Raw genomic sequence first — 11,310 nt, 5'->3', positions numbered from 1 at the left:
TGCTCATGCTCAACTTACTGCAGTGAAATGTGCACTTCTCAGATGTAGACTTTCACTTCCCCAAAAATATTTTTCCGCACCCCTTATCCTCCCTGTTCAGATGTTATTAGCAATTCAGCACATGGTTTACATTCTGTAAGGGCTAGCCATGTGTCATCTCTTACTGTAATCAGTGGCATTGGCATGCTGCAGGAATGAATATCTTAATACGGGGCTAAAATGTTTACTGAAGGTATATTGCATTTTTGAGCAGAGCCACATTTTCAAACATTTTAATTTACCATAATTAACATAAAGGATGTTGTCAAAGTAGATGTACAGTGGTGTGAAAAACTATTTGCCCCCTTCCTGATTTCTTATTCTTTTGCATGTTTGTCACACTTAAATGTTTCTGCTCATCAAAAACCGTTAACTATTAGTCAGAGCTAACATAATTAAACACAAAATGCAGTTTTAAATGATGGTTTTTATTATTTAGTGAGAAAAAAAACCTCAAAACCTACATGGCCCTGTGTGAAAAAGAAATTGCCCCCTGAACCTAATAACTGGTTGGGCCACCCTTAGCAGCAATAACTGCAATCAAGCATTTGCGATAACTTGCAATGAGTCTTTTAAAGCACTCTGGAAGAATTTTGGCCCACTCATCTTTGCAGAATTGTTGTAATTCAGCTTTATTTGAGGGTTTTCTAGCATGAAGCGCCTTTTTAAGGTCATGCCACAACATCTCAATAGGATTCAGGTCAGGACTTTGACTAGGCCACTCCAAAGTCTTCATTTTGTTTTTCTTCAGCCATTCAGAGGTGGATTTGCTGGTGTGTTTTGGGTCATTGTCCTGCTGCAGCACCCAAAATCGCTTCAGCTTGAGTTGATGAACAGATGGCCGGACATTCTCCTTCAGAATTTTTTGGTAGACAGTAGAATTCATGGTTCCATCTATCACAGCAAGCCTTCCAGGTCCTGAAGCAACAAAACAACCCCAGACCATCACACTACCACCACCATATTTTACTGTTGGTATGATGTTTCTTTTGCTGAAATGCTGTGTTACTTCTATGCCAGATGTAACGGGACACGCACCTTCCAAAAAGTTAAACTTTTGTCTCCTCGGTCCACAAGGTATTTTCCCAAAAGTCTTGGCAATCATTGAGATGTTTTTTAGCAAAATTGAGATGAGCCTTAATGTTCTATTTGCTTAAAATTGGTTTGCGCCTTGGATATCTGCCATGCAGGCCGTTTTTGCCCAGTCTCTTTCTTATGGTGGGGTAGTGAACACTGGCCTTAATTGAGGCAAGTGAGGCCTGCAGTTCTTTAGATGTTGTCCTGGGGTCCTTTGTGGCCTCTCGGATGAGTTTTCTCTGCGCTCTTGGGGTAATTTTGGTCGGCCGGCCACTCCTGGGAAGTTTCATCACTGTTCCATGTTTTTGCTATTTGTGGATAATGGCTCTCACTGTGGTTCGCTGGAGTCCCAAAGCTTTAGAAATGGCTTTATAGCCTTTACCAGACTGATAGATCTCAATTACAGTACTTTTGTTCTCATTTGTTCCTGAATTTCTTTGGATCTTGGCATGATGTCTAGCTTTTGAGGTGCTTTTGGTCTACTTCTCTGTGTCAGATAGCTCCTATTTAAGTGATTTCTTGATTGAAACAGGTGTGGCAGTAATCAGGCCTGGGGGTGACTACAGAAATTGAACTCAGGTGTGATAAACCATAGTTAAGTTATTTTTTAACAAGGGGGGGCAATCACTTTTTACACAGGGCTGTGTAGATTTTGAGCTTTTTTTCTCACTAAATAATAAAAATTATCATTTAAAACTGCATTTTGTGTTCAATTATGTTATCTTTGACTAATAGTTAACGGTTTTTGATGAGCAGAAACATTTAAGTGTGACAAACATGCAAAAGAATAAGAAATCAGGAAGGGGGCAAATAGTTTTTCACACCACTGTACTTTTAAGCAACATTTGCAAAAAAAGTTATCATTACAGACCATTATTGATCTCCATTTGAGCAAGACATTGCTGCCTACTGTACAGTCAGTGTTTTGTTTTTTTTACTTATTAACCACTTCACCACTGAGGGGTTTTACCCCCTGAGCACCAGAGCAATTTTCACCTTTCAGCGCTCCTTCCATTCATTCTACTATAACTTTATTATTACTTATCGCAATGAAATGAACTATATCTTGTTTTTTTCGCCACCAATTAGGCTTTCTTTAGGTGGGACATTATGCCAAGAATTATTTTTTTCTAAATGTGTTTTAATGGGAAAATAGGAAAAATGTGAAATGTGGGGAAAAAAATAATTATTTTTCAGTTTTCGGCCATTATAGTTTTTAAATAATGCATGCTACTGTAATTAAAACCCATGAAACGTATTTGCCCTTTTGTCCCGGTTATAAAACCATTTAAATTATGTCCCTATCACAATGTTTGGCGCCAATATTTTATTTGGAAATAAAGGTGCATTTTTTTCAGTTTTGCGTCCATCCCTAATTACAAGCCCATAGTTTATAAAGTAACAGTGTTATACCCTCTTGACATAAATATTTAAAAAGTTCAGTCCCTAAGGTAACTATTTATGTATTTTTTTTAATTGTAAATTTTTTAATTTTTTTTAATTACAAAAAAAAAAATATTGGGGAGTGTGGGAGGTAATGAGTTAATTTTATGTGTAAAAGTCATTTATTTGTATGTGAAAAATGTGTAGGGTGTAGTTTACTATTTGGCCACAAGATGGCCACAGTAACTTTTTGTTTTAATGCGACCTCCAAGCTTCCTTCCGGAAGCTTGGAGGAAGAATAAGGAGGCTGGACACGTGAGTTTTTTCTCACAATGATCGCGCTGCCCATAGGAGAGCAGCTGATCATTGCGGGGCTTAGATCAACGAACGGGAATGGATTTTCCCGTTCATTGATCTCTGGGCGAGCGGGCGGCGGCGTGTTTACTAGCGGCGGGCGGCGTGTTTACGAGCGGGAGCGCGGGCAGCGTCGGGAACGCGGAAAGTACGTGTTTCTCCGTCCCTGGTTTTTAAAGGATGGAAAAAGGGGCGGAGAAATACGTACGCGCGGGGGTAAAGTGGTTAAATGTACCAGATTAAAAAAAATATATTTTGTTTCTGCAACCTGAGCTAAGTACAACTATAAATATACCCAGATAACAAAGCAAATGAAAGGTGGACTTTAATAATTTCTTTATTTAGATTTTTAGGATTGCATAGATATTACCATATGAAGCTCACATGGGATTTTACATGTTTTGCAGCTACCTGAGTCATAATGCAATAACCACCCTTAAACCGGGAGTGTTCCGAGATCTCCACAAACTGGAATGGCTGTAAGTTTTATTTGCATAACTGGTTTGTATTTCCAGTTTTCAAAAGTGAATTTATAACCCGTGTCCTGCTACTGTACAAATCGCTGTATGTAGATATCAGATGCAATGAGAATTACAGTTCTGTATCGCTGTATTTCCATGTATTAGGTAGTAATATAAAACAATATATACAACAATGTATGGCGAGAATATTTTATTTCGAAATAAAGGTATATTTTTTCCGGGTTGTGTCCATCAGTAATTACAAGCCCCTATTTGCAATTGTATATGCATTTATTTTTATTTAAAAAGTGTATGTAGGTGTGATTGTGCTATTTGGCCACGTTACCTTCCTATTACTACTACTACTACTACTACTACTAGTGGTACGCTAACAGGAAGTAATGTATGGATGTGTTACTGTTTTTATTGCAATGACTGCAGGCATCTCATTGATGCTGATGATCATTGATACCGGCACTTAAACCGGTGAATAGGAACAGTCTTCCCGCAGGACATACAGGATCTTCTCAAAAAATTAGCATATTGTGATAAAAGTTCATTATTTTCTGTAATGTACTGATAAACATTAGACTTTCATATATTTTAGATTCATTACAGTACAACTGAAGTAGTTCAAGCCTTTTATTGTTTTACTATTGATGATTTTGGCATACAGCTCATGAAAACTCAAAATTCCAACTCAAAAAATTAGCATATTTCATCCAACCAATAAAAGAAAAGTGTTTTTAAAACAAAAAAAGTCAACCTTCAAATAATTATGTTCAGTTTTGCACTCAATTCTTGGTCCGGAATCCTTTTGCAGAAATGACTGCTTCAATGCGGTGTGGCATGGAGGCAATCAGCCTGTGGCACTGCTCAGGTGTTATGGAGGCCCAGGATGCTTTGATAGCGGCCTTAAGCTCATCCAGAGTGTTGGGTCTTGCTTCTCTCAACTTTCTCTTCACAATATCCCACAGATTCTCTATGGGGTTCAGGTCAGGAGAGTTGGCAAGCCAATTGAGCACAGTAATACCATGGTCAGTAAACCATTTACCAGTGGTTTTGGCACTGGGAGCAGGTGCCAGGTCATGCTGAAAAATGAAATCTTCATCTCCATAAAGCTTTTCAGCAGATGGAAGCATGAAGTGCTCCAAAATCTCCTGATAGCTAGCTGCATTGACCCTGCCCTTGATAAAACACAGTGGACCAACACAAGCAGCTGATATGGCACCCCAGACCATCACTGACTGTGGGTACTTGACACTGGACTTCAGGCATTTTGGCATTTCCCTCTCCCCAGTCTTCCTCCAGACTCTGGCACCTTGATTTCCGAATGACATGTAAAAGTTGGTTTCATCCGAAAAAAGTACTTTGGACCACTGAGCAACAGTCCAGTGCTGCTTCTCTGTAGCCCAGGTCAGGCGCCTCTGCCGCTGTTTCTGGTTCAAAAGTGGGTTCATGCTTCCATCTGCTGAAAAGCTTTATGGAGATGAAGATTTCATTTTTCAGCACGACCTGGCACCTGCTCACAGTGCCAAAACCACTGGTAAATGGTTTACTGACCATGGTATTACTGTGCTCAATTGGCCTGCCAACTCTCCTGACCTAAACCCCATAGAGAATATGTGGGATATTGTGAAGAGAAAGTTGAGAGACGCAAGACCCAACACTCTGGATGAGCTTAAGGCCGCTATTGAAGCATCCTGGGCCTCCATAACACCTGAGCAGTGCCACAGGCTGATTGCCTCCATGCCACGCCGCATTGAAGCAGTCATTTCTGCAAAAGGATTCCCGATCAAGTATTGAGTGCATAACTGAACATAATTATTTGAAGGTTGACTTTTTTTGTTTTAAAAACACTTTTCTTTTATTGGTTGGATGAAATATGCTAATTTTTTGAGATAGGAATTTTGAGTTTTCATAAGCTGTATGCCAAAATCATCAATATTAAAACAATAAAAGGCTTGAACTACTTCAGTTGTAGTGTAATGAATCTAAAATATATTAAAGTCTAATGTTTATCAGTACATTACAGAAAATAATGAACTTTATCACAATATGCTAATTTTTTGAGAAGATCCTGTAGATGTACTTCTGTAAATGCGGTTAGTGGTTAAGGTGTGTGCACACCTTTGATGGATGTCGCCCATCTGGGATCGGTACCCGATCGCCTTGGGCAACATCGAAGGGCCAGGCTAAACAGGCCTGAATCAGCTTTGTAGCTGATGGCGCGCTGCATTGTTAAGCGGGGAGGCGGAGGGATAATGGAACGGCGCGTGCATGACATCACGCAACAGGCAGGGGAGTGGTGTAGACAATAGGATCGTCCTTCACAGGGGCTGAGTTGATCCACCTGGCGGATTGCTTGCCAGTTCTGGGTCGGTGTCACGAGCCACTGTACACAAGCCTAATTATTGGCTGAGGTGGTCGTTATCAGCCATCTCAGCTGACTTTCGTCAAGTGTGTGTACGAGCCTTTACACAGACAGACTGCCTGACTTTTTAACACTTAGCTTTGGTTCTGCTCTCTTGTTGAAAGTTAAGTTGATTATTGTTTTTTGTTTACCAAATGCTGTCAGGGTTCAATAGATGTGAGTACTGATGAGGTCTTTCACATTTTAAAGGCGGTATAACTGTGTGACATCATGTCAGATTGAGCCTATGCTGCATAGAGTTCTCCTTTAATCATGAAGAATTGCTCATGTACTAAGGTTTTCCTCAGCCTGAAAACACCAGAGGATGCCTGAGAACTTACGTTCTCATAAAGTTAAATTGTCATTAAGTCATATTGCACAATAGTGAGGAATGTTACAAGGGAAGTGAATTAGTGTTTGAACTAGACTCACACAGCCATAGTTTTAGCAGATGTAGAGGCCTTTAGTCTGTCTTCTGTAACCTGACTAAACTAATAGTTCAAGACTCAAGTGCCTTTTGTTTACTTCTTGAAATGTTCACATGACCTGTGCCCAGCATTCAAAAACTAATGTGAACTGATGTTGGCAGATGCCATCAATTAGCAGTACAAGGAGAGACACTGAACAATGCACCTTCTCTTGTCTTTATACCTTCCCACCCAGCATGAAAATTCCCTCCTCTAGCCTAAAACACTTTATCTATGGATATACGCATATAATTCCACAGCGCTTGGTGCTTTAAATCGGCATCTAAGGCATCACTACAGTGTTCAAAAACAATATTGCATAGTGACCATCACCAAAAACAAATCCAACAGGTCACTTCTCCATCCAAAAGTATAAGCATTTATTAAAAAGTCAAATACATCACATATACAAGGACTTACTTCCAGGGTCCTTTTGACAGGGACCCTTAATAGTAAAAGAGAGTCTGAAGCCAGATTAAAAATGGCTTTTTAGCTTATATTCAGCAGGGGCATGTGTGCCCCTGCTAAAACGCTGCTATCCCACGGCATAACAAGGGGTCTTTACCCCTCAAATCCCCCCTGCAAAAACCACGACTTTCTTGGTCGTGGATTTTGCTGCCCTAAGCGCTTCCGTGTGAGACCGGGCTATGAGCTGTAGCCCTGCCTCATACGCGTCTGTCAGCGGCGGATCTCCGCCTCTCCCTCGCCCCTCTCAGCGAAGGCAGACTGAGAGGGGCGAGGGAGAGGCGGAGATCCGCCGCTGATAGACGCATGTGAGGCAGGGCTGCAGCTCATAGCCCTGCCTCACACGGAAGCGCTCCACAGAGGTAGCAGGGGGGATTTGGGGGTAAAGACCCCTCGTTATGCCGCAGGATAGCGGCGTTTTAGTTCTGAATATAAGCTAAAAAGCCATTTTTAATCTGGTTTCAGACTCTCTTTATAAACATGTTGTGTATTGCAATACACATATACGATCTCATACAGATTGCCTGATCTTCAGTTCCAACCGGTTCCTGCATTGCGCCAGCAGCCGCACAACACTTAGTTCTGGAGGGGAGAGCGAGGGAGGGAGAGCCCTAAGGTTAGGGAAAGAGGAGGGAGATGGCCCCCCTTCCCCGCTGTCCCCACAGCTCTCCCTCTTCTCTGTGCTGCTCCCCTCCTGCTGGGGGGACACCTGGCTACCTATTCTGGGACATATACCCCCGACTACATATACTGGGGACATATACTTATGGCTAGTGGCTACATATACTGGGCACACATACCCCTGCCTACATATACTGGGCACATATACCCCTGGCTACATATACTGGGCACATATACCCCTGACTACATATACTGGGCACATATACCCATGCCTACATATTCTGGGCACATATACCCCTGGCTACCTATTCTGGGGACATATACCCCCGACTACATATACTGGGGACATATACCTCTGGCTAGTGGCTACATATTCTGGGCACATATACCCCTGACCACATATACTGGGCACATATACCCCTGGCTACATATACTGGGCACATATACCCCTGGCTACATATACTGGGCACATATACCCCTGGCTACATATACTGGGCACATATACCCCTGGCTACATAGACTGGGGACATATACCCCTGCCTACATATACTGGGCACATATACCCCTGGCTACATATACTGGGCACATATACCCCTGACTACATATACTGGGCACATATACCCCTGCCTACATATACTGGGCACATATACCTCTGGCTACATATACTGGGCACATATACCCCTGCCTACATATACTGGGCACATATACCCCTGGCTACATATACTGGGCACATATACCCCTGACTACATATACTGGGCACATATACCCCTGCCTACATATACTGGGCACATATACCTCTGGCTACATATACTGGGGACATATACCCCAGCCTACATACACTGGGCACATATACCCCTGCCTACATATACTGTGCACATATACCCCTGGCTACATATACTGGGCACATATACCCCTGGCTACATATACTGGGCACATATACCCCTGGCTACATAGACTTTTTTATTTTTTCCTATGGTAGCTCCGGCCCTGCCTGTGTCCCCAGTACTGCGCTGCCTTAGATCGCATCGCTGTACTGTGTTAATAGATGGCGGATTCGCCGTCTAACAGATCGCCGCTGGGAGACTGATCTCCTGCAATCCCTGCCCACAGCCATTCATGCCAATCGGTGTGAAGAGGTCCTGGGGCTGCCGCTGCGTTCACGCCAATAGGCGTGGAGCAGTCAGCTAGGGGTTAATATGGCGCCCAAGAACTCTATTGATATAGAGCCTCAAAACTTACTAAGGACAGCTGCAGTGTTGTAATCACAGCAAGAGAACAGTTTGTTATGGTTTACCACTATTGTGTGCACATAGAGAAGTGCTCATTACCAGCATAGTCACAGTGCGCAGCTAATAAGATGGATGAAGGAGGGTCCCTAGTGGGGACCCTATTGCTATGCCACTGCCTCTCCCTTTCTCTTCCTGTCCCTGCTTTCTTCTTTACCTTTTCCAACTTTTTTCCTTGCTCCTCCAGCCCCCCCCCCCCCCTTTTCCCTTCATCCTCCTCTACCCCCCTTCCTGTTCCTTTCTTTTCCTCCTACTTCTTCACTCCATTCCCTTCCTCTCCCCTCCCCCTTTCCTTTTGCTTCCTCTTTCCTGTTTCCTCCTTCTTCCTCCTCCCATTTCCTTCCTCCTTCCCTTTTGTTTCCTTGATCCTCCCTAATGAACAAGAGGGAAGGCCCTGTAATGCAGTATGGTTTACTTTTATTTGCAGGACTTATCTAACCATAACAATATAATCATAATGATAGAGAAATAATACATCCTGTATTAGCTGAAACCCCTGATTTCTGCATAGAATTGAGAATGTGAACTTTAGGGAAACATGTGGAGATATGGAAGTACCTGAAGTAAATACAAATGTATACCCTCTATAAACTACATACCGTAAATACTCGCATATAAGCCGGCCCACGTATAAGCCGAGCCACCCACTTTTCCCTCAGAAACCAGGAAAAAGTGATTGATTCGCGTATAAGCCCACTCCCCAGTATAGCCCACTCCACAATAGCCAGATGTGCCACAAGGATGATAGTTGTGTCTCAAGATGCCACTAGGTTGGGTCGAAGATATGAGACAGCGATTGTCACACAGGAAAAATCCACTATCTCTGCATTGCTGACATGTTGCTTGCACACTCTGCTCCTCAAGCCAGGGGACATAGGTAGTCTTGGACAGTGGACTCTGCACCAGGGGCGTCGCTAGCCCTGTTTTGGGGGGGCACGTGCCCCCAATCTATTCTGGGGTGCCACGGATCTCCGCCCGGTCCCCTCTGGCAGCGGCTCCCTCCAGCCACCGCCGCGTCACTCAGACCTCAGGATCAGGCGGCGAGCCGGCGACCAATCGTGCGGGCGCTAGGACCCAGCGCCCGCACTGATATGCGGAAGTGACATCACTTCCGCATATCGAGCGGGTGCGTCCAGCGCCCGCTCTTCCTGGTCGGGTCGTCGCTGATCCTGAGGTCTGCTACAAGGTAAGGGGGTGGGGGGAGCGGCGGCGGCGGGGCCTCCCTGGCACTCACTCACTCCCTAAAGGGGCTCCCTGGCACTCACTCACTCCCTAAAGGGGCTCCCTGGCACTCACTCACTCCCTAAAGGGGCTCCCTGGCACTCACTCCCTAAAGGGGCTCCCTGGCACTCACTCACTGCCTAAAGCGGCTCCCCTGGCACTCACTCACTCACTAAAGGGGCTCCCTGGCACTCACTCACTCCCTAAAGGGGCTCCCCCTGGCACTCACTCACTCCCTAAAGGGGCTCCCTGGCACTCACTCCCTAAAGGGGCTCCCCCTGGCACTCACTCACTCCCTAAAGGGGCTCCCTGGCACTCACTCACTTCCTAAAGGGGCTCCCTGGCACTCACTCACTCCCTAAAGGGGCTCCCTGGCACTCACTCACTCCCTAAAGCGGCTCCCCTGGCACTCACTCACTCCCTAAAGGGGCTCCCTGGCACGCACTCACTCCCTAAAGCGGCTCCCCTGGCACTCACTCACTCCCTAAAGGGGCTCCCTGGCACTCACTCACTCCCTAAAGGGGCTCCCCCTGGCACTCACTCACTCCCTAAAGGGGCTCCCTGGCACTCACTCCCTAAAGAGGCTCCCCCTGGCACTCACTCACTCCCTAAAGGGGCTCCCCCTGGCACTCACTCACTCCCTAAAGGGGCTCCCTGGCACTCACTCACTCCCTAAAGGGGCTCCCTGGCACTCACTCACTCCCTAAAGGGGCTCCCTGGCACTCACTCACTCCCTAAAGGGGCTCCCTGGCACTCACTCACTCCCTAAAGGGGCTCCCTGGCACTCACTCACTCCCTAAAGTGGCTCCCCTGGCACTCACTCACTCCCTAAAGCGGCTCCCCTGGCACTCACTCCCTAAAGGGGCTCCCCCTGGCACTCACTCCCTAAAGGGGCTCCCTGGCACTCACTCCCTAAAGGGGCTCCCCCTGGCACTCACTCACTCCCTAAAGGGGCTCCCTGGCACTCACTCACTCCCTAAAGGGGCTCCCTGGCACTCACTCACTCCCTAAAGGGGCTCCCTGGCACTCACTCACTCCTTAAAGGGGCTCCCCCTGGCACTCACTCCCTAAAGGGGCTCCCTGGCACTCACTGACTCCCTAAAGGGCCTCCCTGTCACTCACTCACTCACTCCCTAAAGGCCCTTCCTGTCACTCACTCACTCACTCACTCACTCACTCACTCACTCCCTAAAGGGCCTCCCTGTCACTCACTCATTCACTCCCTAAAGGGCCTCCCTGTCACTCACTCATTCACTCCCTAAAGGGCCTCCCTGTCACTCACTCACTCACTCACTCCCTAAAGGTCCTCCCTGTCACTCACTCACTCCCTAAAGGGGCTCCCTGGCACTCACTCACTGCCTGAAGGGGCTCCCTGGCACTCACTCACTGCCTGAAGGGGCTCCCTGGCACTCACTCACTGCCTGAAGGGGCTCCCTGGCACTCACTCACTGCCTGAAGGGGCTCCCTGGCGCTCACTCACTGCCTAAAGGGGATCCCTGGCACTCACTCACTGCCTGAAGGGG

The 11,310-nt window shown here is 45.8% G+C and overlaps 1 protein-coding gene across 3 annotated transcripts in view; it reads left to right on the top strand.

The window, feature by feature from the left end:
• Window positions 1-11,310, top strand: part of RXFP1 (relaxin family peptide receptor 1) — a 433,020-nt gene that overhangs the window by 330,237 nt on the left and 91,473 nt on the right. For all 3 annotated transcript variants that reach the window (XM_068278866.1, XM_068278867.1, XM_068278868.1), the window contains one exon: window positions 3,261-3,332. In XM_068278866.1, coding sequence (XP_068134967.1) covers window positions 3,261-3,332 — 72 coding nt within the window. The remainder of the gene's footprint in view (window positions 1-3,260; window positions 3,333-11,310) is intronic.

This window comes from Hyperolius riggenbachi, chromosome 1 (assembly GCF_040937935.1).
Source record: "Hyperolius riggenbachi isolate aHypRig1 chromosome 1, aHypRig1.pri, whole genome shotgun sequence".
NCBI classification, from domain to species: domain Eukaryota; kingdom Metazoa; phylum Chordata; class Amphibia; order Anura; family Hyperoliidae; genus Hyperolius; species Hyperolius riggenbachi.
The sequence above is the reverse complement of the archived record's forward strand: the minus strand, read 5'-3'. Positions and strand labels throughout refer to the sequence as shown.